Raw genomic sequence first — 27,713 nt, 5'->3', positions numbered from 1 at the left:
AAATATTACATATTTACCTGTAACATACAGCTTTCATTATTCTATGACAGCAAACCACCAAACTCGTCCAGAATATAAAGGACTTAAATTATAATGAAATGCTTTAAGCTGTCACCTGGAGTACTAAAGCATTCAATTTCAACATATTGGCCACAATTGAGCTTCATTTCAACTATTTTAAGATTTTATTTATTCATGAGAGATACAGAGAGGGAGGGGGAGGGGGAGGCAGGAGGGGGGAGAGGGGGGATAGGGGGAGAAGGGGGAGAGGGGGGATAGGGGGAGAAGGGGGAGAGGGGGGTATGGGGGGGGGAGAGGGGGAGAGACACAGGCAGAGGGAGAAGCAGGCTCCATGCAGGGAGCCAGAGTGGGACTCAATCCCAGGTCCCCAGGATCATGCCCTGGGCTGAAGGCAGCGCTAAACCGCTGAGCCACCTGGGCTGCCATTTCAACTATTTTAATACCCTTCCAAGTATGTTTGTATGACTGCAGCAGAATATATTTAGATATATTTTATCTGTTAGATCTTATAATTTTTTTAAAGATTTTATTTATTTATTTGAGAGAGTGACAGAGCAAGCATGAACAAGGTGGTAGGGGGATGGGCAGAGGGAGAGGGAAAAGCAGACTCTCCTCTGAGCAGGGAGCTGATTCGAGGCTTGATCCCAGGACCCTGGGATCATGACCTGAGCCGAAGGCAGATGCTTAATCACCTGAGCCACCCAGGCGCCCCAGATCTTATAATTTTTAACCCATGTTTCTATCAATTACTCTTTTGTATTTTGCTACTCATATTTATCTGGTTTTTTAACGATTAACTTATTTGAGATAGAGAAAGTGTACATGTGAGTGGTGGTGGAGCGTGTAGCAACAGAGAGAAATCCTCAAGCAGACTCCCCACTGAGCACAGGGCCCAACGCGCGGGACTCAATCCCAGAATCCTGAGATCATGACCTGAGCCGAAGTCAGGAGTCATTTGCGCTTAACCAACTGAGCCACCCAGGTGCCCCTTATTTACCTAAGTTTTAGCTTCCATAAACCACTATTGATCTGACTTTAAGAAAACCAAAATGCAAAAATAAAAAACCTGAGTACATAATGGCGGTGACTTCAAAATTGTTTTTCACTGTGTACGAATTCCCCTTCTAAATTCTTTGGTATCATAAATAAACAAAAATCTTTTTAAAAAGAAAAAAGAAAAAAGGGGGGTAGGCTGAAACACCTGGGTGGCTCAGCAGTTGAACGCCTGCCTTCGGTTCAGGGTGTGATCCAGAGGGCCCAAGCATGTGGGGCTCCTTGCGGGGAGTCTGCTTCTCCCTCTGCCTACGTCTCTGTGTCTCTCATGAATAAATAAAAATCTTTAAATTCTCTGCTATCTCAGTAGTAATCAATCTAACTTATAGTATAACAGTACCAAACAATCAAACTTTCAATTAATGGTCCATTGATTGGCATAATTATAATTAATAATATTAGCACATTTTCATTAGTTACGTACAAAATATGTGCTATGGGCATGACACACACACTATGATGTCACTGAATCCTAACAATAAACCTACTGAGAGGGCATTTGTACCCCAGTTTTACATATGAGAAAACTGAAGGTCAGAGCAAATAATCTACTTCCCCAAAGTAACAGAGCTGGTCAAAGTAAAAGTTGAAGTTAATAGGCTAGTCTGATTTGGACTATTTGCTACAGGAGGAATTTATAGCAAAGATCTGTCTTAGGCTCATTCAAGTATTAAAGAACTACAAGTCCTTTATATTAAGGCAGTTCTGGTCAGAGGCATCAAGAACAGGGTTAAAGAACTAGAACTTGTTATATACAGAAAGCAAAATATGTAAAATTTAGAGTCGTGCTGTCTCACAGAAATATAATGCAGGCCAAATATGTAATTTTAAATTTCCCAGTATCCATATTAAAAAGAAACAGGCAAAATTAATTTTTAATATATTTGATTTAATCAACTAGATCTATTACAGACTGAACACAGAGTTAATATAAAAAGTTAATGAGGTATTTCATTCATACTAAGTCTCAAGATCTAGAATGTGTTTGTACCTATAGTACATCTCAATTCAGACAAGTGACATTTCAAGTGCACAAGAGCCACATGTGGCTAGTAGCTATTGTACTGGGCAGTGCAAAAAATCAGTAATTATGTATATGTGAAATACATTCTTCAAATATATTCTTACCATCCCCACTTCAGTGAAGCAGGGACATGATACCCATTTATAACCCTAAAAAACAAGAACTCATATAGCTATTGTTTATAACAGCACCAAAATAATCATTAATTATTGCAGTAATTTTTTTCAACTATAATTTCCTACCACACATTTTTTTAAAAACTATGTTTAAAGATTTTATTAATTTATTCATGAGAGACACACAGAGAGAGGCAGAGACAACAGGCAGAGGGAAAAGCAGGCTTCCTGTGGGAAGCCCGATGTGGGAATTGATCCCAGGACCCCGGGATCACGACCTGAGCCAAAGGCAGATGCTCAACCGCTGAGCCACCCAGGTGCCCTCCTACCACACTTTAAATCAGGTTTGTAAATACAAAATGGCAAAGACGTTTCAAAGTGTCGGTTCAGATCAAAGAAAACTATATAATTTGTACACACTGAATTAGAGTCACTGAAAAAAATAAAACTACTACAATATTAAAAAATGAAATATGGTAAGTATATTTAAATCACAAGAAGATCTTTTCAATACTAATAAAATTATACAGCAAAGAATTATCTAAAATATATCAACAGGAAAAGCTCTTACTATTCAGAATATTACAAAATCCTAATAACTAACTCTACAAAGATTATTCTGAAAGTTATAAATACATTTTAAGTTGCCTGAAGTTACTCAACATTTAAACATCTATTCCACAGGGCAGCCCGGGTGGCTCAGCGATTTAGCGCCACCTTCAGTCCAGGGTGCGATCCTGGGATCCCAGGATCAAGTCCCATGTCGGGCTTCCTGCGCGGAGCCTGTTTCTCCCTCTGCCTGTGTCTCTGCCTCTCTCTCTCCCTCTGTCTCTCATGAATAAATAATAAAAATAAAATCTGATAGATAGATAGATAGATAGATAGATAGATAGATAGATAGATAGATAGATAGATATTAACATCTATTCCACAAAACCAATTTCATGATAATGTGCTATTGAAGTATCATGGAAAATCAAGAAAAATACCATCGGTAATATAATATATAAATTATTAGGAAAGAGATCGAAGATACCAGTAATAATTTATATTGTAGAAATCATTAGCTCATTTGAAAATATTAATGAACAGGTTCACTATTCTTCTCCACTATGTACCATACATAGTTTATTATAAATAGTGGAGAATAAGAATGTATGGAATGTGAAAGGATGGGCAGAAAAATTAAGAACACATGAAGAATTTCTATAAAAATAGGAATCACAAACTTAATCTCAAAAATATAACTTGCATTCTTGTAGCATGATTAAGATGCCTTTTTCAAATAAAGATGGTTTTAATACTGTATTTTCTCAAAATTTTGTAGGGCCTCACATATGCTCACAATATAGTCAAGGTTCAAAATATTCTTACATACCTGCAGGGTTTACATTCAGTATCTGCTCATTTTCTACATCCATCGTTCTTTAATGTTACTTGCACTGATTAAATTCCTATTGGAAGTCTTCCCTTGGGATCTATTTCCTTAAAAAGAAAAAAGTTTCAATGTTGTCCAAACTGACATAATTAATGTAAATTGAATTTTACTTAGTCACACTGTAAAAGAAATCAGAACATAATTTCATTTTTCAAAAAAGAGCTCTTTGAAAAATAGTTTACCACAATTAACATTTGGTTTCAATCTTCCTGACAAGTATACGTGTCCAAAAAATCCGCCCATATTTCTGAATGTGCCAAAGCATCTCTTTAACTTGGAAGTAAAAGATGTATTTACTATACGGGTTTATTTCAAATTAAAGCAGTATATACATACTCCCAAGTTCTTTAGGGCTACCAGGCCTCATAATTAATCTGATGTAATATTGGATAGCTCACTACAGATGAACTATAAGAACAATTACAAAATGCAAGCAACAGTTTTTGTTTTGTTTTTTTGGGTTTTTTTTTTTTTTTTTTGCAAGCAACAGTTTTAATCAAGCATTTCACATGACTGTTAAATTTTTCACACTACAACATATCTGAAGGCGGATAGGTCTGTCATTTCATCACTTAGGTGTCCATAATTACAGTTACAAGACTAAAGTCTGGGAGAAATTTTTAAATGGTGTTTTCATAAGAGTATTATTTTCATAATCTGCAAAACCATTCTTTTTTAAATCTTTAAATTTTTTTAAACATTTTATTTTTAAGTAACTTCTACATCCAATATGGGTCTCAAATTTACAACCCTGACCTAGCCAGGCACCTCCTGAGTCTCTTTAAAAAACAAAAACAAAAAAGCCTTGCCTTTAAAAAAGAAATAAATAGAATGGCATTAGCTTTTCAGTATTTTAGACCTCAGTTTCAAAATGGCTTAAAAATTACTGATGCTGAAGGTTTTGATGAAATCAGTTCTTTTATTTAACTTAGTGATATAAATCTAATATTATTTAAAAGACCATCAAAATGTTTTCATGAAAACTAATACCAGAAGGTATAACCAAATATGATTTTAGAATCTCTCTGTAACTATTTTTTAAAGTTGCTTATAGTACTTAAGCATCAATCCGTTCAAGTCATATAGGTTAGATATAAACCCTCCTATTCATTTATAATTACATTTCACTAGCTGTGTGCTGTCAAAATATTAAATGCACAAATTAATGAAATGACCAATAAAATAATTACAAGAAAGCATATATTTCCAATATAACATAACCTAGTGTTATAGATGTCATTTTAGAATAATAACATATGATGCCTCCTGGGGACTCAACTGACTTTTTTTTTTTTTTTTTTTTTTTTTTTTTTTTTTTAATTTTTATGATAGTCACAGAGAGAGAGAGAGAGAGGCAGAGACACAGGCAGAGGGAGAAGCAGGCTCCATGCACCGGGAGCCCGATGTGGGATTCGATCCCGGGTCTCCAGGATCGCGCCCTGGGCCAAAGGCAGGCGCCAAACCGCTGCGCCACCCAGGGATCCCTCAACTGACTTTTTTTTTAAGCAAACTCTACCTCCACCGTGGAGCTCGAACTTATGATTGAAGAGATCAAGAGTCACATGCTCCACTGACTAAGCCAGCCAGGCACCCCTCAACTGACTTTTAAATTCCTTAATATATACTATTTTAACATTTTAAAAGTTTATAGTCCTTTAATCCAGAAAAGAGTATTATTTTGTAAAACAAAAAATAAACACACCTTAATGCTAAAATGATAAACTTCCTACTGTGGCATAATCCTTAGGCTACCAGCATACTATCATACCACTTCAGAAGCTAAGAAAATGGTGAGATCGCTTTAATTCTACTCAGAATAAACAGACTTATGTCATTCTATATAACAACTTTCAGTATCATAAATTTCCAACTCTGGATTTAGGGGCAAAAAATGAACCTTAAAAGATATGTATATAGAGATATATATATAAACAAAAATGGCTTGCAAACCTAAGCATTTAGTCCTTTCCATGTTTGAAAATGCCATGTTTCATTTCAGTATGAGTTACATGTTATACAGGAAAGTAAAAATGTCCTATGATGTGTATATGAGCTTTTTAAACTAAAGTTACATTAAAAAGTCTTTTTTCATATTTGATGCAAGTATAATTTTTGAGAGAATACTTTCTACAGAACCTGGCTAATAAAGGAAATGAAATCATTATAACTGATGTTTATAAAGCCTCTTATAATTCAGAGAATTTTACATGCATTATTTCATGTACCTCTCAGAGCAACCTTAAGGTATTTACTTCACCTTGCACACAACTAAACAAATTCAGAGAAGGCAGGTGACCTGTCCAAAGAGAGACAGCTGCTCAATCCAAGAACCAGAATCCAGACCTTCTCAATCCATTACTGTTTACACAAGTTCAATACAAGATTTTAATATCCCACAAGAAGATTCTTTTTCAGACAGAAGCTTATTAAAACAGAGACTCTTACTATTACATCAAATCTTTCAATACTACTTTCTAAACACTAAAAATATTTTTTAAACAACTACACAAAAGCCATTCAACCAGGTAAGAAAATTATTAGATATAACTATCACCTACAACTTAGCACATGTTTTTATTAAGTAATCCTAACAATAAATAAATAAATAAATAAATAAATAGCCCTGTCTGTGTCCTTAGGCAATGATAACACAATCAAGAACTCAGTCACATTTGATAGCAACACAGACATTTTAAGAATTCAGAGAAAAATAAAGACATATTGCATGTTTCTCCTCTCTTCAAAGTAGTGGAGCTTTTTTCCAGTTTACTCAACAATCCATAAGATTTTTGGCCCCAAACTTAGCAAAAGCAAAAAGCAAAACCTCTAAACACCATATCCTTAAAACTAAACAATAAAATTTTCAACAAGAAAAGTATGCTTAGAAGCTGGACAAAATTAAGGCTAACATTAAACAGTTTTCATGTCTTCAATGTGTTTTACAGAAACACACTATCAGCATTCAAATGCCATCACATTTCCTAAAAGACAGAGCCTCACCTTCCCACCCTCCCACCCCCAAAATCTATTTCCTGAAATATACTTCATAAACCACTCTGACAGTTCTGGAGTCAAGTTTAGGCCATATGTAAACCAGGAAATTATTTGTATTCATTCCAGGGCTACAATCACAGCTAATTAGCAACTTAAAATAAAATCAGCTAAAAGCATTTAACCATAATGATGCAAAAAGCAAGCAGCGCAGAAAATACCAAAGTGTCATTTATTTTTGCACTCCCAGCAACTATTTTTCCTTTCTCATTACTACAACAAGAAAAAGAAAGAAAGAAAAAAAAAAAAACACCAATCAAAATATAATTCAAAGATCCCAGCTGAGACGGTAAGGAATTGAAGAAACCTATAATGAAGGAAGGTTAAGGGCATAAACACGGACCATCAAATTTGGAACACATATGCAGTGCTCCCCTTTTAGAAAAGTAGACGGTGGTTTCTTAAAAAAAAAAACCTCACGTTAGTAAGAAGGCCAAAATTCTAAAACTCATCAGTAAAAATAAGCTGCGACTCTTTCTTCCACACGAAGCTGCGTTTTTTGGGTGGTTTTCATCACTGCAGAGCCTGCTGCACAGGTGCTGGTGACACAGCCAGCTCCCCCAAGGGCAGGGGAGCCGGAGCCACGGGCCCGTCCGCCCACAGGTTCTGAAGCCCCCCGGGGGGGGAGGGGGTCACGACCCCTCCTCGCGGGCCCTGCAGCACCAAATTGACGAAGGCAGCAGCCACGGCCTGCGTTTCACAGAGAGAGGGCTCCCTTCCCGTCTTTGTTGTCTCCGGCCGGTTTTGACTTCAACTAAAGCAGCGACCCTCCGCCCGAAGTCCGCACGTGTCCGCCCCCCCGCCCCCCCGCAGCGGGTCCCCGCGGCCCCGGGTCCAGGCCCGCCCCGAAGCGCCGGGGCCTGGGCTCCGGAGCGCGGGCCAGGCGCTGGGGCCGCCGGGCCGGGGGCCGGGGGCCGCGTCCGGGCAGGGAGGGCCCCGGGGAGGGCGCGAACCCTCCCCGCAGGACCCCGGGCAGGCCACAAACACGCCTCCCAACGTCCCCTCAGAATGAAAATGAAAACTCGGCGTCCGCCGGGGCGAGCAGCGGCCCGAGGCGGGCTGGCGCCCCGCGCACCCGGCCGGGCGGGGAGCGGGTCCGGGAGCGGGTCCGGGAGCGGGTCCGGGAGCGGGTCCGGGAGCGGGTCCCGGAGGGGGCGGGCCCGCGCCGCGGCGCTCGGGGCCCCGGCCCGGGAGGGAGGAGGGAGCGGGGGGCCGGGGCCGGGGCCCGCCCTCCGCTGCCCGGGGCGACCGGGCGCCTGCGGCCCTGCTAGCCGGGCTCGGGGGAGGCGGCCGGACCCCGGCCCACCCGGCCGCGCCTCGCCCCCGCCCCCGCCCCCGCCCAACGTGCGGCTGCCTCCGAGGAGGGACGAGGCTGGGGAGAGGGCGCAGTCGTTCCGGGCGTGCGGGCCGCCCCGCTGGTACTGACCCCTCGGGCCGCCGCCGCCGCTCGCCCGGGTCCGCGTCCGCCGGCCCAGACCCCGCTGCTCAGCCTCCGCCGCCGCCTCAGAGCGCCTCTGCCCCCTCTCGCTCTGTTTGTTTTTGTTTTGTTCTACCCAGTAACACGGGGGCGAGAGAGCGGCGCCCATTGGCCGAAGCGAGGAGGCCCGCTGGCCAATCGTGGCGGTGGAGCGGCCGCTGGGGAGGAACAGGGAGGGAAGTGAAACGTGGAAAGCCGGGCAGGGGCGCCGGGAGGCGCATGCGCGTCGGGCTCCCGGTCGGCGGGAGCGGGGGGGGGGGGGGGGGGGGAGGCGCTGCGGGATGGAGGCGTAGGCGAGAGGGCAGTGCCCCGGGGCGAGGCCCGCTCACCCATTCCCTTCGCTGGGCGGTCCGCAATCCTGCCTAAACGTTGGGCTTGCAGAGCGTCCCCGCTTCCATTTCCAGAAGCTCCTCAAGCCCTGAATCTCTGCAGCTGCTTCTCCTGTCCGCCCCGTTCACCCCTTGGCTCCTACTGTGTACACCCAGCCTTATCCCGGGAGGATGCTCTGGTTCCTTGGAGATAGAAATCACGCCCATTTCACAGATGAGGAAACAAACAGACTCAAAAACTCTTTGAAGTCCCTGTGGTAATCATGACTAGTTCCGCCCCTGGGATTCAAACTCCCACATTCCCAAACCAAGACTGGGGTTCTCAGGCACGGCTACGACTTCTTCACTGAAATTTGTACCCCGCCTGGCTGTTGGCGTCCTTCACCTGGGCTCTTTGGCTCACCTCGTGCTCTCCTTCTTCCTTCTTCCCTATCCCCTGAGGAAATGACCAGAACCTTCTGCTGTCTGTGCTCTCAGGAAAGAACTCAGCCATTATCTCTGGCCAGATTTTCTGATTGTCTGATGTGTTAACACCCCCAAACTGCCCCCTGCCCTGACTTACCCCTTTCTGCCTGGTCACCCTGCCTGGGAGTCGTCTCTAATGGTATTATTATTTCTCTGAACAATCGCAGCAGAAAACCCTTCACCAGCTTCCTGCCTGCCTGCCTGCCTGCAGTGTCTGTACTTTAGCCAGGCCTTCAAGACCTTACAGTGTGACTTCAAGACTTTCTGGCCATGTCTCCACACCCTCCCAATCCACACACACCCCCTTGGCTGCAATCCACGTGGACCTCTCACTGTTCCATATGCTTCCCCACCTCCTGAGGGTTATCATATCACTTTGAATATGCCTCTTTTATCCCCCATCTCTGCCTGGTACAATCTTATCCATGCTTCATGGCTCTCCTGCACAGGCCTTCTTGGGCCTGGTGACTTGATGTGAATTTCCTGTCTCCTGATTCCTCCCTCTAGTGATTTGTACCTCTGGAGACACTGAAACATTCTGCCTCACATTATGTTATCTGAGTTCCTGTCCTAACTCCTCTCTTCATTAAACTGTCAACTTGGTAGGGTGCCTGGGTGGTTCAGTTGGTTAAGCATCTACCTTCAGCTCAGGTCATGAGCCCAGGGTCCTGGGATCGGGCCCTGGGTTGGGCTCCCTGCTCAGTAGGGAGCCTGCTTCTTCCTCTCCCTCTGCCGCTCCCCCTGCTTGTGTGCTCTTTCTCTCTCAAGTGAATAAATAAAATCTTTTTAAAAAATTTTTATAAAAAATAAATTGTCACCTTGCTGAAGGCAAGACTTGTGTCTTACTCATCTGTTATCTTTGTATAGGTCTTAAGAAGATACCTTGTACATTTTCCGTACCAGTGCGGTAAAAAATACCTCAATCAGAGTTCACAAAGCTTCTCAGCATTTCGTTTTCTCATCCCCATCTTCTGGTCAAGGGCCTCTTGGCATGTCCAGCATCTGAATTAGCCTTATGAGTCACTTTTACTTTTTAAAAACAAAGCTTCCTGGTCACTCAGTTTTGTTTTGTTTTTGTTTTCCCCATAACCTGCAGCTGTCTTCTTTCTTTTCTCTGTCAGGGCTTATCCATCCTCCACTGAACAGTAACTGCTGGCTCCTTTTTTTCACCCATCCCCTTCTTTCTCCACATTTTTCCGTTTCTCACTCCTTTTCAGTTCTTGACTCCTTCTTCCTCCCTGGCACCATCCTCCTCTGACTTTTGCTGGGTTCTTTCATTTATCCATTCATTAATACATTTACGAAGCACCTATGGCATACCCAGGCTGCAATAGGCAAGCACCCCAAGATCTATGAGATAACAAAAGAATGGGATATGATTACCCATTTTTAAAAGCAGCTAGAACAACCAAAAGCTTTTAGCAAATTACCCCGAAAGAACCCATTATGGAGTAAAATGTTCATATCCTTTTTACCCACCCATCATCTCTACACATGATGTTTGGTATCCTAGAACCCACCTTAGAGAATGCCCCTCTAGCTGGGTGTTATTGACCAGTTTGGACCAGGCAAAAAAGAAATGGGATTCTAGTCCTAGCTCCCCACTAACTACCTATAGTTAGTTAGAATCCCTCTCGGGACCTCTGATTTTTCACCAGTTAAATTCAGAAATTGTGTTCAATTAGTAGTTTCCAAGGTATTTTCCAAAGAATATGAATTTTGTGAAGCTTTAATGGATATCACAAGAAATATGTGGGAAGGGCTGTTCCATAATCAAATCAACCTGGAAATAAATTATTTTAACAAAAAGTTAAAGCTGGTTTTGGGGGAGAGGAGGGCAACTCTTCTCAGTATTTTTAATAAGCTAATGAGCTTCCAGAATCTTGAGAGGCTAGAGTCAGAAGCTAAGTAACACTCCCCAACCTATTCAAACACAGAACTTTTTTTCCCCAAGATACCCCAGAATCAGTGTCACCTAGAGACCAGTTTGGGAAATAGAGATGACAGCCATTATCATCAACATCCCTTCCAGATGTATTAAACACTGGCCATCTGTGCCTTTGCTAAGCATTAAAAAAGAAGAAACTGAAAAATGGAAAAGTATGCAAGTGCCAGGAATTTTTGCCCATCAGATCAATCCACAAATATTTTTTATGTGCCTATTCTGTGAAAAGCACAGAGCTGACCCAGCTGGGTTCTTGGCAAAAGCCATTATATTCTACCTTAGGGTCAGTAGTGTCTGGCATAGACTGCCCTGGGCCACAATGTACACTTTCATTTCTCACAACTGGATTTTCTTTCCTAAAGGCCTGTCATAGGGGCTTAAGTTAATTCAGCTGTTGGATGAGAGAAAAGAAGGAAGCCTTCATCCTAACTCATTCTATCCAGAATGATGGAAGTTCAACTTTTATTTCAAGAATGACCCATTCCAATTTAGGAGAGGATGGGCCACCACTGTTGCCTGGGGAGAGATGTGTGTTCAGAGGTGGCACTAGAAACCTTGCTGTGTGATCAGACATACATGATCTCTCCTTTTCCCCATACCCCTCAGGTTTAAGCACTATTGATTCCTCAAGGGACATGAAGAATGTTTAATTTATTTGGGTGTATGGGGGTGAGGGTAGAGAGTAGTTTCTAGTTTTTGCCTCTTAAGACAGGTTACTGACTGTGTCTCTAGCTAGCTGTATTGCCTTGGTTGTTTCACTTCCTCTCTAGGTGGATTGAATGCTTCAGTCTTGCACCATCAAAGAAGGAGTTGGCCCCTGCGGGGAGTCTTTAAAGAGTCATTTCAGTTCTGACACCATGATGCTGGGCCAGGCACTGGGATGGCATCACTGGAGTCCTGGTAGTGGGGGACAAGAAATGAGAGGCTTTGCCAATGGTGACAGGGAAGAACTAATCACCAGGAATTGGGTAGAGGAACTGTCACTCTCAGCCCAGGGGCCTTCTCTGAATACAAAGCTCAGATAACATCCCCTCCTGCCACCCCAGAAGCAACCTGGAAGGCTGAGGTAGTGTTGGAAGTACTGATGAGTTAATGTCAGTAAATGGCTTGGAAAAGCACAGATACTAGGCACAAGATAAGCACTTCAAATTACCATATATTACCATTATTGCCCTTGGAGCTTCCACAGCCTTTTCATTCTTTGGGCAGAGCCCCATCTGAGAACCCCAGTTTGTTAGTAAGCGCTGTTCACACCCTGGCATAAGGTCAAGAAGAGGCCTTCTCTCTCTGGGGACTGAGGGAACCCTTAGTCCACTTCCTTAAGAAGAACTTTCAGATACTACTGTCATTTGCAACAACATCTACCTGAGCTGACAACTGCCTCCTAGTTTGTCAAACCAAGGACTGAATTTTAGGAATTCCTATAAGGCAAGGAATTGCTCTTTAGCAGAAATGGCAGAAGATATGGAACCTGCTCTGAAGAAAAAGAGAGTTGCGTAAGGAATTCTAATTCCTCTAATTCATAATAATGTGTAATTCCTCTAATTCATAATAATGATAACTGACATTTGTGTTGTGTTTTATGGCTCACTGAGCACTTTCACATATACTTTTACCCCCTCCCTATGAAGTGGACAAGCAGATATTATGTTCCTGGGTTTAAAGATGAGGAAAATGGGCTTGAACAGGTCACTGGTAATCATAGGACTTTTATGATAAAGGAAACATGGGGATCCCTAGTCCAAACCCTTCCTTTAAACAGAGACCCCAAGAACTTAAGTGGGTTGCTCAAAACCACACAGCTAGTTAGTTGCTGAGCTAGATTGCAACGAGGTCTCAGTGTCCCTTACACAGGCTAGGCAACATTGACCTTCTAGTACCCAGGCCTCTACTGGATTCTTTCTGCCACTCAACTCTGAGTCGCTTGAATAAAAGTTAAATATCTTAGCCATTTCTGGCCCCTCAAAGCCCCCTGTTATCAGAGGAGTCCATTTAAGGTCCTAAAAGTGAGGAAGGAAGGGGAGTAGTGATAGGGGAAGTTTAGTATGATATTTAGGAGCTGTTGATGGGGACATTTTTCAAGAATCTCTTTCCTAGACTAAAAAGCATAGAGTAATGTGAAGCATAGCACAAAGTCAATGCGATATTTTTAAATAGTATGTACCAAGAAAAGCTAATAAGGTTTTACTTCCCTAATTCAAGTTTCGAGAGCTTGGTGCATTTGCCTTTGTGTTTTCACCCCCACCAAATCACTCTTGCCACCGTAGAATGTAGAAATAAGCTAAATTCAGGCTCAGGAGCTCCAACAGATCATCTTTTCCCAAAAAGCCCATATATTTGACACATCTCCAAACCTGGTCTGAGTTCTAAGCCTGTAAAACCTCCAGCTCCTCAGAATTTTGCAATCACAAGACCATTCAGCCAGATACTTTTCCAAGTGCTTCCTACAACTGTCACACCCTGCCTTGAATTAATTGTGTTGAGTCAGCGTAGAGAAACACTTCTCAGTTGTATCTCCAGGGGCTTTATTTGTACTCTTCTGGAACCCGGGATCTTCAGCTAGATTGCACACTGTCAGAATTCATCCTCTTCTCTCCAGTGAGTGCTGAGCTCGAAGAAGATGCCATTATGCCTTCCTCCTGTCTGTGCTGCACTAGTTCATGCTCATCTGCCAAAAGAGCACAGGGGACCTCAAGTGGAAATGAGAAACTCGTCATACTGGAAAAAAAGAGGGATGAATGATCATAGGTTGCGATTAAGAGAGCCTGAACCACAGGGAAACACAACCAGAGACGGCTGGAGACGGGTGGAGGGTGGTTCAAGAGGCCAGTGCTGGGTAGACAGAGACACACATAGAAAAGGAAGTTAATGAAGGGAAGTAATCAAACCTCTATTTTGGACAAAGTGAAATAAAAGTAGTGGAAAACAAGAAGAGGTCAAGGGCAAGCCGAGGGAGATATTGTTTTGTACTATTAAATGTTTATAATAAAAATGAGGTTATCTTCATGGAAGGTTAGAGACTGCCGAAGAAATTCCCAGGAGATGGTCTAGTGAAGCCAACTTGCTTGAATAAGAATATAAAAACTGAAGCCCAGAGAGGAGCAGAGGTCTGGCTCCAGGCAAATGATAGATAGCAATAGTACCTCTTCCTACTATATGCAGCCGCCTTCCTTTTTCCTTATGGCTGTTCTCTGCATGTATCTTGCCCTTTAGCCTCCACACTTTCCTCCCTCTCTGTCTCTCTTTCTCTGTCTCTTTTCTAAAAGGGCAGCTTTCAGAAGGAAAAACAAGGAGTGACATTTTATTTTATTTTATTTTTTTAAGGAGTGACATTTTAAAACAGCTTCAGGAAATCCCCAAACCCTGCATTTAAAGCAACAGGATTGCAGTCCTTCAGCATGATTGACAAAGCCAGGGTTAAAACAGGAAATAGTAGACAAGGCACCAAGAACCAAGAATTCAAGGGAAAGAAAAAAATAACTCCTGAAGGACAACTTAAAGTCTTACCACCACCATTTCTTGTGTTGTGTGTATGTATTTGTGTGCATTTTGTTTTTAGAAAGTTTTCTTTAGGATCCCTGGGTGGCGCAGTGGTTTGGCGCTTGCCTTTGGCCCAGGGCGCGATCCTGGAGACCCGGGATCGAATCCCACATCAGGCTCCCGGTGCATGGAGCCTGCTTCTCCCTCTGCCTATGTCTCTGCCTCTCTCTCTCTCTCTCTCTCTCTCTCTCTCTCTGTGACTATCATAAATAAATAAAAATTAAAAAAAAAATTAAAAAAAAAAAAAAAGAAAGTTTTCTTTAAGGGCAATGTATCTAGGCCAGTGATCTGTTGATGAGCTTCAAAGAGTGCAAGACCATCCTAAAATTTTATGCAAATTTTATTGTGAATATGTATTTTAAGCTCAGGGGGTCTATAACGTTTTTAAATAAACCCCTAAAAGGGTCATGTCCCAGAAAAGATCAAGAACTTCTGGAACACATCATGTTATATGTTTGGGCCCTTCTACAGAGTGGGTATTCCACCAAGAAATACCAGCAGAGGGGCAGCCCTGGTGGCCCAGCAGTTTAGTGCCACCTTCGGTCCGCGGGCGTGATCCCGGGTCTCAGGGATGGATCTCATGTCAGGCCCCCGCATGGAGCCTGCTTTCTCTCTCTCTCTCTCTCTCTCTCTCGATCTCTCTCTGTGTCTCTCATGATAAATAAAATATTTATTTAAAAAAAAAAAAAAGAAATACCACCAGACTTTCCTCTGTATATCAAACCAGAAGCAGAATCAAAACGCCTTCAAAGCAATGGCAACAGGGAAACAAAGCAAAACAAGAGTGGTTTTTAGAATAGCAGTGGTGCTAAAAAGAGATAGAATGTCATCATCTTGGGACATCCCAATAGTCATTCCAGTTAGGTATGGCAGCTACCTTCCATAATGTCAACCTCAATGGGCCAGAAATATAAGCTGAATCTCCCAACATTTCCTGAACTAAAGTCCAATAGCCATTAATTTATCTTTTTAAAAAACCTCCAACTTATTTAAAAGACAAAGCAGTATGTAGTGTCTCTCAAAATATGCTTGGCAGGTATTTTATCACCAAAGGATTCTAGGATGAACTAAGCTGGGGAAAACTCCTTATCATCTCTCCTCTTGGAGGATCACAATAAAAAATAGGGTATTTTAAAGGCTCTGAGAAATCTGTCATAAGTAAATCCATTTAATTCCCTTTAACCCAATGTTTACTGGATTTACTTGACTATGGCACTCTTTTTTACATAATATTGATTTTCATCTTATGAGATACACACCAGAAAATCCTTCTATAATAAAATGGGACTTGAAGTAGAAGGCAAGAAGCTTGGACTCTGATCTTGGTTCTGCCACTAGATTGTGTGCTCACAGGTCTTCTGACTGCTTTGAAAGCATAGAACATAAAAGACCTCCCAGATTCTTTCTGGGCTGTGATCTAGCCAATATATCTCTGGGTTGGCTGCTGGCCTAAGACCCTGCTTATAGCCTTTTTCTATGATTACACATATTTTTATTCGGGAAACTGAACGGTACCTGTTACCCTAATAAGACAGTGGGAGGTACAGACTTCCAGTTAGGGCATGAATAAGTCACAGGGCTGAAAGACACAGCACAAGGAATATAATCAATGGTATTATAGTAGCGTTACATGGTAACAGACAGTAGCTACACTGGTGGTGAGCATAGCATAGGTAGAGAACTGTTGAATCACTATGTTGTACACCTGAAACCAATATAACATTATGTGTCAACCATATTTGAGTTTTTTTTTAAAGAAAAGAATCCTTTGGAGAGATTAGGTAAATGTCTACGAGCTAGAACAGAATGGAATCGGCACTGCAAAGCCGAGCCAATCGTTGACTTTATTCAACACAAAGGCAGCTAACTGATGGGCATGTGTGTTTGATGGGACTGGTTTTTTTTCTTAGTATTAAGACAGCTTTTTAACTTGTTAATGTCACATAAGGAATTTAAGCAAGTTACACTATCTGAAAAAGCACAACTGATGTTTTTTGAAGGAAACCCTTCTTCCTGCCCTTACCGCCCTATTCCCATCCCCCTCGTGAATTAATAATCTAAGGGAAGAAGTAATTATAGAATCCTTCATCCAGAATGCTTACATGATGATCAGGCTAATATTGCCTTCTTACAAAATTTCTTTTTTCCATTTAAAAGAAATTCTTGTAGTCTTGATTTTTTTTTTAGTCTTGATTATTTATTACCAAAAAGCAATGCAAACCTTCAGTATATTATGAAAAATGATTGAGCTGTAACCATTATATATAGCAGAGAATAATCAAGAGCAGATTGCTAATCTAGATGGACCAATCTCCAAATTAAATGCAGACACACAGTGGTTTGTTTACTCTCCCTTCCTCATAAGAACTCAAAAAAATATGCCCAAACAAAAAAAAATTGTCAGGAAATTTGAGGGGCCTTGTCCAAACAGTACACAGTTAGTTCAGTGTCAATAATTTACATTTTGCAACAAATTATACGGATATGATTTATCTTAAAGAATTTTCAGTGCCAGAAAGAGAAATTGAGTCCATCAAACTTGCAGCTTCACATAAAGGAAATATGAAAATATTCTGGGCCTCCGAGAATCCTCTACACTATATGTAGATAAGAATGGCCATACTTGGGCAGCCCCAGTGGCCCAGCGGTTTAGCCTGGCCTTCAGGCTCAGGTGTGATCCCAGGGACCCGGGAACAAGTCCCACACCTGGCTTCCTGCATGGAGCTTGCTTCTCTCTCTGCCTGTATCTCTGCCTCTGTGTGTGTGTGTGTGTCTCTTATGAATAAATAAATAAAATCTTTAAAAAAAAAAAAAAGAATGGCCATACTTCTTTATTTTGAGGAAGGCAGTTGACTTGAGTTTGTGCAATTGCTCAGCTTCTCTTGGATGCTCTTGGGACTCCTTGCTGGTTGAAAACTTCTTTCTACTCCTCTTCCTCTTCAGGTATGTTTTAAAAGCTGTACTTCATTGGGCAACAACCTCTCCCTGAGAATTTTTCATTATAACCTTTTACATCTTTACCAGTGCCCCAAAAGTTCTGGTGATAGGGTTGGGTTTTGTGTGTGTGTGTGTGTGTGTGTGTGTGTGTGTGTGTGTGTGTGTTTGAAATTACCCAGCCTCTCTGAAGCCAGCAAGATTTTACCAAGCATGACCACATGACCTTAAGAGCAAATGCCTCTTTTCAAAGGACCAAGCTTTTTCCCACAGTCATTATTATCGTCTGGGAGAACCCCCTCTCTCAGAGAAAAGGGGTGCTGACTCTCCCTCACTTCCAAAGGTGTTTGAGTCAATAACAGCCCTGACAGTGAACTTTCCCAGGGAATCCTAGAGGCCTGAGAGCACGTTAAGTACTACCTGTGAAGGTCTTGAGCTCTTGCACAATCAGTGGGGAAGTATTAAGGCTACATATGCTTCCTGCATCCCAGGCATGAAAGCTCTATAAAAAATTTGCAGGCATAACACAGGGAAGATGTCATAAAAAAGCAGAGGCCCAGAGCTGCCGGCAACAAAGCCAGAGATAAGTTGGAACTTGTCCCATGGCAGGACTTTCCCCAACCACCACTGTGACAATCTGCATGCCCTCATATCCAAGTGGGGCCATGAGATATCACTCCCGGGATATGCTTGTCTGGTCTCGTGCTGGTCTCCCAGGCTCAGCTCTTTGTTTTTATAGAGGCTCCCCTGCTGAAAGGTAGGCTGCAGAAGCCAAAACCCCTGCCCCTGCATCAGGTACTTAGTAGGTGCTTGACAATAAATTCTTTGGTGAAAGAATGAAGATACTAATACCATTTTGATTTTCTGCACCAAAGCACGTCTGAGGCTGTCAGCAGGAGTTTCAGTTCCTGGTTTAGGCCAGCAGATGCCTGCCTGTCCTGCACTGAGTCTGCAGGGAGCCGCTCAGAATAAACTACAGCAGGCGGCCTTCGGTGCCTGCAGCTGAAGCCTGACTTCCCTAAGCACGGGCCAAAGAGGGAAACCGTGGCAATTTGTAGGGGCCTCCAGGAATGGCAGGAAGGCGGAACTCTCCGGGGACCCAGGCACTCTGGATCCCAGGCAAAACATGCAGAGTAATACTCCAGCTGTCTCGGGAACACGCCGGCCTGACGGGCTGAGGCGGGATGGAAGTCTCTGCTTCAGCACAGGAGCCAGGCCCAACCCCCTCCCCCCCCATGCTGTTTGTGTTCTCACTGAGCCTGCTTCAGCGAGGTGAGGACTGGTTCAGAGGAAGAGCTGACAAAAATAAAACCAGAGTGATGAAGTGCTGTGCAGGAAGTGGCAGGCTGTGGAGTGGCGCAGAGCACAGGTATTGAGGTGACACACCACAAGAAAGCTTGCCTGAAGATCAGGCCTGAACAAAACCCTGGCTCTATCGGTGTTGGAGGCTGCTTCTTCCAGGAGTCAGGTCAACAGCACCTACTAGTACTGTCAGGTGGGTTGGGTCTAGGGTTAGCCTCTGCCACCAACCAGTGGGTGAGCTTAGACAAGTGAGTCTCCAGAGCCCCATTTTCCTTGTCTGGGAGCCTTTGGGACACGGAAGCAAAAAGCACATGCTAAAGGATCGAGCATTCATGTAACAAGTGTCTTTTCCTTCCCTCCCTATTTAGCATCGTTGCAGGTGAAAGACAAGGCCTCCAGGAAGAAGGTGAAATCTTACTGTAAGAGATAACACACCCACTACACACAATATACTACACCCAAACACCCACACATACACCACACAACACATACCCATACCATACAGCACATACAGCACGCACAACACATACATGTGTACCATACACACATACACATGCCACACACACATGCACACGCCTCACACACATACACATACTATACACACCACAAACAATACACTACACACATAGACCACACACATGCACACACCACATGCACACACACCACATACACACAATATACTGCACACAGTATAGTACAACACACACCACACACATATACACACTATACAACACATACTACACATACCACGCACACAACACATACACACCACAAACACATAGATGCTAAGTTTAAGGCATTTATGAATCAACAACTCTGTATTTCACAGTTCTTCCTTTGGCTGTTCCCTAATTGGAAACAGATTGCCTTTCCCCCTAACTGTTTCTGGGGCAGAGTTCCTCTAAATGTGGGTCTATTCATGGTGATTTTGTTTCCTTTCCTCAGTCAACAGTCACTTGACACCATTACCCGGGTGTTCTCTGCAGCTCTGTCCTTTTATTAGTTCATAAATCTAGGAACTGGGGGAAAGTTTACAAAATTTCATGAAGACTCCATCATTCATTGAGTGAGTACTGTGCCTGGCATACTCCCTGGGGTCTGAGCCTCATCACACCCTGCAAGATACTCCTATTATTCTCTACACAAAAGATAAGGAAATTTAGGCTCAAAAAGATCAAAAATTGCCTAAGACCTCACAAGAAGTAAGGGGCAGGATTTGGACTTAAGTGACCTATTAGCCTGAGCTGCTTCCACTGCCCACTGCAGCCTGGCAACATAAAACCCGATTTACTCTTGAGGAGTCCCAATCCACTGTCCTGAATACCACCCAGGCTATTCCCCTGCCGGGTTTCTACTTGGGCTTCCTTTTGGCCCAAGCTCCCTCTTCTCCCTTCTGACCTCTTCCCTCTTGGGAGCCACAGGTTCTGCCCATTTGGAGCTGTGCCCTGCAGGCAGAAGGCCGGAGGCCTCTACTTCCCTTGCCCCCACCAGCATGGCCAACACAAACTTCTCACTGGAAAACACTGTGTCCTGTAGACAACGGCTCTGTGTGAAGTTCTAGTACCTGCCTGACAGGTCTTCTGTGAAAAGACCCAGCTGGGGTAGCTGGGCTGCCAGGCCTAAGACAGGCAGAGTTCATAAATAGCTTCTTCAGCCATGGAGCTGAGGCTGGCCTGGAGCCAAGTGCTGCCTGCCTCAGTGGTCTTGGCCAACCAGAGCCCTTTTCTGAGAAACCAGAATTTTCAGGAGCTGTGGGTAGAGGGGCTTCAGAACAGAAAATTGGTTGGATTCAGGCATTCCCAGGTTTAAATCCCAGCTCTACCACCTTCTGCTTGTGTGACTTTAGGAAAGTAGCTTCTGCTGGCAGCTCCTCAGCCCTGTGGGAGAGTTCCTGGTTCAATTTAACAAATTTTATTGAACACCCCATGACATCCTGTACTGTTTTAAGACTCAGGGTACAAAGATAAGCATAGGCCCTGCCCTTAAGGAGCTCACAGACTAGACCAGTAGGGATGATAAGACCTATAAAAATAAGTATCATATGCAGTTGGAAGTGATAAGTGTATTAGGAGGGGTATAGATAAAACCATGAAGGTTGAGAGCAGAAAGAGGGTGATTCTGGGGTGGGAGGGAGGTAAAGCTGTGGCCAATCCATAAGGGGTCTTGAATGATAGTTTGAACTTTGTAGTGCCAGGCTGTTGGGAGCCATTTAAAGGCTTCTGACCACAGCAGTGGACAGATCAGAGCCATGGGGGCTGGAGCCATTTTTTCGACCTCCGCCACCCAAAGCAGCCAGACCGTGGCATTTCTAAAAGGAAAAGACTCAGGTTCCACCATTTTAAAAGGGCTTTGTTCTCTGAACAAAATAGTTTAGAACTTGAAACATGCAGTGGTCAAAAGGTGTCCTCTATTCTTTGTACTGTGACCCAATGCCCACCATCTTTCTCCTCTGGGCCTTCTCAGCCAGCCATCTCCTTGCGTTAAAGATGTGAGATTGAGGCATATGGGGCCAGAGGCAGGCACCCAGCTCAGGGAAATTGTCCTGGCTTGGCAAACCGAGTGCCCTGGGACCTTTGCTGCCCTGCCAGTTTGTCTTGGCCCAGCTCACAGGCTTCTGGGAAGAAGTCGGCCTGTTGAGGAAAGGATGTGTCAGTGAGTTGAAGTTGGCTTAATTTTCCTGAGGTGTGTGTGTGTGTGTGTGTGTGCGCGCGCATGCACATATGTGCATATGTACTCAGGACTAGGTGTTTTGCAGAAAATTTCAATTTAGGTCAGAACTAAGCAGCCCTTAGTACATCAATATCCAGAGAAGATAAGCCTGAACAATCCTCTCCAGGAATGAACAGCAATAAACTAGGCTTCCTGAATGTAAACAGAACAGTTTACCAAGCTCTCTATTAGCAGAAGGGATCCAGGGGGGTTGTGCATTTGGTTGAGCCTTCTGGAGAGGCAAGGGATCCAGATGTGTTGTGGGTTTGGTTGAACCTCCTGGAGAGGCAAGGGTCTGCAGTGCGGCCCGTACTTTAGGCCCACTGTGTTTAAAAACATAGAAGAGGCAATGGTGAGTTCTGCCCCAGCCAAGCTCCTGCCACTTGGCCCATCAAAAAAAAAGCATGCCCACAGCCGAACCCGATAGGGCCACGGAGATGAGGAAGACCCAGGTTTCTGTGCTGCTTCTGCCACTCAGCTACCATGTGACCTTGACCAAGTCACCTTGTCTCATCAGCATCTGTTTCCTCATCTGTAAAATGCAACTAAGGCTCTTATCGATGTGCAAACCAGGAAGAAAATCCCAAAACACTTCTGAGTAATCAAAAGAAATTGCTCCAACTGTCAGTCTACCTTGTATTCTTTACTCAGGGAAAAGCCCTTTAGAGCTCCTCCTAGAGCCTGTGTTTCTGAAGTTTACATATAATGAAAATATGTTTGGTTTTCTGGCTTCCTGGCCTACCACAGATGACAAACAATTGATTAGCAGGGGTTGGTCCGCTAGAGATAGACATACTGATGACTGACAAAAACATAGAAGGCAACCAAGAGAGCGAGGAAGGAGAAAGAAAAATTGTAGGGCAGAAACAAGATCTTTAAAAGCAACACAAGCCATTTAGTACTATGGTAAACACTTTTACATGTGTCAATAGCTCCAAAGGCCCTCATGCCTAGAGCCTAGTGTGATAATTGTTATTTACAAGCAGGGCTTTATAGGCTATTATTTTAGAAAAATTTCCTTCCAAATATTTTAAATACATAAAGTTTTGATGCTTAAAAAGAACACTCTTGGGACACCTGGGTGGCTCAGGGTTAAGCGTCTGCCTTCAGCCCAGGGCATGATCCTGGAGTCCTGGGATCAAGTCCCACATCAGGCTCCCTGCATGGAGCCTGCTTCTCCTTCTACCTATTCTACCTATGTCTCTGCCTCTCTCTCTCTCTCTCTGTCTCTCATGAATAAAAAAATAAAATCTTTAAAAAAAAAAAAAAGAACACTCTTTGGTATTCTGAACATTCAAACATTAGTAAAGATGTACATTAATCCAGGAGTGCTCTGGAGGGCACAGTCATTCCTGTTCTCTGCACATCAATGTTTGGCCCCAGGATCAAATCAAATGATATGGAGAGGGTACCAAAAAGGTATGAAACCCTATCCAAATTACCAGTTGGGATAGTGAGGATTAATCCCTTGGTCTCAGTTGTTCTTGAAGACTATTTAGGAATGAGTCTAACAAACATGTTTGTGGATGAGTTAGCATGGAATGTAAATTTGTTTTGTCTTTACTCATGCTTAGAGTGTGAACTTTTCCAGTATGTGTGGCATACCCACTATGGGAGGAAGGAGAGGGGGAACCAGGAAATAAAATTTCTGACCAGAGAAAACATCCTTTCCAATGAGCCAAGCTGTTATCTTAGGTCCACGTGAACACTGTGAGCTGGTAAAGAAATTTAACCAATTGAGCTTCTGCTGCTGGTCAGGCCCTGTGCTAGGTATGTGGGAGAAAGGGGCACCCAAGAAGGATGGGACTGCCCTCAAGAAGCTTACAGACTGGTGCTTTTCAAGAGCTAGGTCAAAATGAGGTCCTGGGTAATCAGCACTCCTCCTGATGCTTTTTCTTTAAATATATTTCAGTGCATAAATAACAGTTGTTTATATAGAAGAACAAAAAAATACAGATGAAGGGTGCCTGGCTGGCTCAGTCAGTAGAGCATGTGACCCTTGACCTCAGGACCATGACTTGAACCCCCACATTGGGTGTGGAGCCTACTTTAAAAAATTGTGTGTGTGTGTGTATATATATATATATAACAACCCAAGAAAATACAGATGAGAAGATAGAAAAATCAAAAGCATCTTCAATTCTATTACATAGAAATAACCAATATTGGGCAGCCCGGGTGGCTCAGTGGTTTAGCACCGCCTTCAGTCCAGGGCATGATCCCTGAGATCCGGGATCAAGTCCCACGTCAGGCTCCCTGCATGGAGCCTGCTTGTCCCTCTGCCTGTGTCTCTGCCTCTCTCTCTCTTTCTCTCTCTCTCTCTCTCTCTATGAATAAATAAATAAAATCTTTAAAAAAGAAATAACCAATATTAACATTTGTATTGACAACCAATATTAGCAAGTTGTGGAATTGTTCATGTAAATGAATACATTAATACACAGCACACGGGTCTTTTTTACTCAAAAAAATAAAATAAAATATGGATCCTTAACACATTCAGAGTAAATGAGGAAGAAAAACCTCAGAGACACATCATCTACACTGGGAACATACATTCCTCATCATCTACTCCAAATAGAAGTTCCTGAAATATTAACAATATGAATATAAATAAATGAAGCCTTAAAAAGATGATAAGAAAACAGAGGAGACTAATTATGTAACATCAGGGCAGGACAACTTCTTGAGCAAGACAGGAAACCCAGAAACCAGCAAGAAAAAAATACACATTTGAATACTGAAACATTTAAAACTCCGACATGATGAAAAACAGCATTAAAGTTTAAAATCAAGTAGTAGACCTGGGTAAAATATTCAAGACATTTAACAGGGCTTCAAAACAACAGTGTCTTCTCTTTCTGCCAACAGATGCTTAATGTACAAAGAGTGCCTACAAGTACGAACAGCTCCAACGTCCAAATAGAAAAATAGACAAGGAACATAAACAAAGAATTCACAGAAGAAAGGCAGATGGCCAATAAACATAAAAAGATGTTCAACTTTACTGTTGTCAGGGAAATGTAAAAACTAAAAAATTAATGGAAAATGGCGCTGATGAGGTTATGTGGAAGCATGTGCTAACCTACGTTCCAAGTCCAAGGCTAAATGGCATAACTTTGGGAGGAAGGTGATTTGTTAGAATCTTGTATGCACTTTCCATGTGTGTACTTTTTGACCAGCAAGTCCACTTTCAGGACACTCTTCTACAGATAACATAGATTCATAAACATGCATGTCTATTACGGCACATTTTGTAATAGAAAAACATCTGAACTGGGGTGCCTGGATGGTGCAGTCGGGTAAGCAACCTACTCTTGGTTTTCAGCTCAGGTTATGATCTCAGGGTTGTGATCTGGAGCCCTGCGTTGGGCTCTGTGCTCAGGGTAGAGTCTGCATAAGAGTCTCTCTCTCCCTCTGCCCTCCCATCCCCATACTCTCTCTAAAATAAATATTTTTAAAAAGATCTGAACTGACCTAATATCCATCAGTAGATTGTGTTAATCACCACATATCCATAAAAGGAACACTATGCATTTGGTATAAGGAGTCATATTTTATATGTGTACACTTGAAATGCTGTATATGGTAGATTGTTGAATAGAATGAAATCAAGTTACGGGACCAGTATGTATAGTAATATTTGGTTTGTAAAAATATGCATGCATATACATACATAGCTGTGTCAATATAAACCTAGGGAAAAGTCTAGATGTATTTGAAACAAAATATTAATAATGCATGTCTGAGAAGAGGGATTTGACTGGTGAAGAGGAGAACTTTTACTCTCCTCTTTTACACATTTCTATTTTTGGTAAGATTTTATTTATTGATTTGGGAGAGTGAGGGGAGGAAGGGGCAGCGGGAGAGAGAGAACCTCAAGCAGACTCCTCTCTGAGCACAGAGCTTGATGCAGAGTTCAATCCCACGACGCTCAGATCCTGACTTGAGCTGAAACTAAGAGTCAGATGCTCAACCCACTGAGCCACCCGGTGTCCCTATATATTTTTAAATAGGTGCAATTATTATCCTTGCTTTATGTGTATGTTTACTTCAGCACAGAGAAGTTGTCACTTGCCAAGTTCACGTGACAGAGCTGCTACCAGGTGGCAGAACTGGGACTCCAGATGAGTTGGACAAGGCCCCAAAGCCCATGTTCTTTCCAGATTAGCAAGACCAGCTTGCAAGGCTCTCCTGGGGCTCCTTAGGTCCTGAGCAGGTGGGATTAAGTCTGTGACTACACCTGAAGCCATCTCAGGCTGAAGCTGCAGGGAGGTCCTGGGGAGGTACTCTGCTTTTGACCTTTGCCCCTCTTCCTGGAGCCTCAGAATTCCATGAAATGTTCTGAGGGGTGGCCACTGAGGCACCAGGACAATCTTTCTGAGATGATTTTCTCTTTGAGTGAAGGTTACACAGTCTCTACCAGGTTCTACTGCCTGTCAACCTGGACACAGAGGGTGGACCAGACCATCAGCTGGTGGTGCCTTAGAACAAGGGTGGCACGATTTCAGCAACCTGGGACACTTCTCTTTCCCCTGTGAACTCCTCTGAAGGCCACAGCCATAAGAAAAGAGAAATTCCAGATCTAAAGGAAGGAGCCTCCTCCTGAGAGAACAATCCCTGTGCCTTTGCTGTGCTCAGGAGGCTGTAGAGGCCGAGATCCCGTCTGAGCCACCATCGGGAGACAGTATAAGGGAGCCCTTAGCACAGGCAGCTTTTTTATCGACACTGTTCGCCTCCTTGTTTGTCATGTCAGTGCTGCTTTTGGTTGGCTTTCTGGCCTCTTGCCTGAACCAATATGACAGAGCAACCCTATCCTGGTTGAGTTTCCTGACTTGGCTTCTCCCTTGCTGGTCTCGTGGTGCTCACCTGATCCTGCCTTCCTTATACACCCTTCCAGAACTTCACAACAGAGAACTTCTGGGCAGCTGTGCCCCGGCCAAGGTGACCTATTGACAAGCTGACACATTAAAACTATCAGGAGTCCGGCACCTGAGTGGCTCAGATAGTTGAGTCGTGATCCCAGAGTCCTGGGATCGAGTCCTGAACCAGGCTCCTGGCTCAGCAGGGAAGCCTGGTTCTCCCTCTCTGCCTCTCCCTCAGCTCGTGCACTCACTCTCAAATAAATAAATAAAAATCTTAAAAAAAAAAATAAAAGGTCAGGGGTCACTGACTCATCATCCTTACAGACGTGCACATGAAGGCTGGTGGATTTCCAGTGACCTGAGTCTAGACTCTAAGCATCCTGAGGACAGGGACCGTGCAGCTTTGTCTGCCAATTGTATACTCAGGGCCTAGTTCCCATTAGAACTAGTTGACCAAATGGATACTGGATAAATCTATTTAAACTTCCTTCTCCCCTGCCACAAAGGACAGCTGAAGTCATTCTAACGAAGGAAATAATTCACTTGAGCAGGTCAGAGAGTAAATAGTTTAGGCGTTGTGGGCACGAAACAAAATTGAGCCTATTCTATAGGTACTCAAAAAGCAAGAGAAAACAAATTCCTATGAGATTTTTGTTAATTCATAACAAAAAATTATAACAGAGTATGTATTTTTTTTAATAATACAGGTCTCCTAATGAGAAGAATAAAATTTTTTTGAGGAATAACATTTCACTTACCTGGGCTTCAAAGTCAGTGTCTTCTGGGGTACCTGGCTGGTTCAATCAGTAGAACAAGCAGCTCTATCTTGCAGTCGTGAGTTCAAGCCCCACACTGGGTGTAGATTGCTGAAATAAATAAACTTAAAAAAATTTTTTCCCAAGTCAGTGTCTTATCTATCAAAATCTATTGCAAATATTCATCTGTTAATGCTGATATGTAATGAGATATTATGTATATACTTCTTTGAAAATAAAAGTTGGATTTCATATAATTTTCACATAATTTTTTTTTCCTTAAAGCTCAATCATGGGGCAGTACAAAAACAGGGAGTGGGTAGGGTTTGGCTTCAGGCTGTAGCTGATGAACTCCTGCACTTGAAGATGATAGAAAGTAGGATATTCTCATTCAACCCCCTAAATCTTACATATTCAAAATTTTGAGGTTTCTGAGACATTTTCACTCCTTTTCTTCCTGCCCTTTCCTTCTTGAAGGAGGCCACGTGGACTGAGCCCGACAGCTCCTGAGAAGGGGGTCAGGAGCTTCGTTATTGCCCAAACACCCAGAATCACAGAGTGGAGTTGGACTGGCGGTAGGCCCTTTCTTTTCCAAGGCTGTGGCGTTAGCTCTTTGCCAACCACAAGCAAACCACTGGAAAGGGCATGCCTGTGTTTCTTCTGCAGCCCAGACCACAGAGGGGAGGGAG

General features: G+C 43.1%; 1 protein-coding gene and 1 long non-coding RNA gene across 5 annotated transcripts in view; both read right to left on the bottom strand.

The window, feature by feature from the left end:
* PDCD4 (programmed cell death 4) overlaps positions 1-8,251 on the bottom strand; it is a 28,719-nt gene extending 20,468 nt beyond the window's left edge. The window contains exons 1-2 of one of the 4 annotated variants that reach the window (XM_025993506.2): positions 8,130-8,251; positions 3,593-3,699 (exon numbers count right to left, since the gene is read on the bottom strand). In XM_025993506.2, coding sequence (XP_025849291.1) covers positions 3,593-3,635 — 43 coding nt within the window. In that variant the 5' untranslated portion in view covers positions 3,636-3,699; positions 8,130-8,251. Of the gene's footprint in view, positions 1-3,592; positions 3,700-7,123; positions 7,498-8,129 lie in introns of those variants that run through there. The other 3 variants (XM_072740008.1, XM_025993512.2, XM_072740009.1) reach the window with 3 other exon arrangements.
* A 5,105-nt stretch (positions 8,252-13,356) lies between these two features.
* On the bottom strand, positions 13,357-27,684 carry LOC140595590 (uncharacterized). The gene is made up of 3 exons (XR_011997303.1): positions 27,435-27,684; positions 27,028-27,149; positions 13,357-13,587 (listed from the first exon to the last, which is right to left on the bottom strand). It is a non-coding gene; the product is annotated as an uncharacterized lncRNA (long non-coding RNA).
* Between the last annotated feature and the right edge of the window lie 29 nt (positions 27,685-27,713).

The sequence above is a fragment of the Vulpes vulpes genome, chromosome 15 (genome assembly GCF_048418805.1).
Source record: "Vulpes vulpes isolate BD-2025 chromosome 15, VulVul3, whole genome shotgun sequence".
In the NCBI taxonomy this organism is placed as follows: domain Eukaryota; kingdom Metazoa; phylum Chordata; class Mammalia; order Carnivora; family Canidae; genus Vulpes; species Vulpes vulpes.
This window is presented reverse-complemented; position numbering and strand designations above follow the sequence as displayed.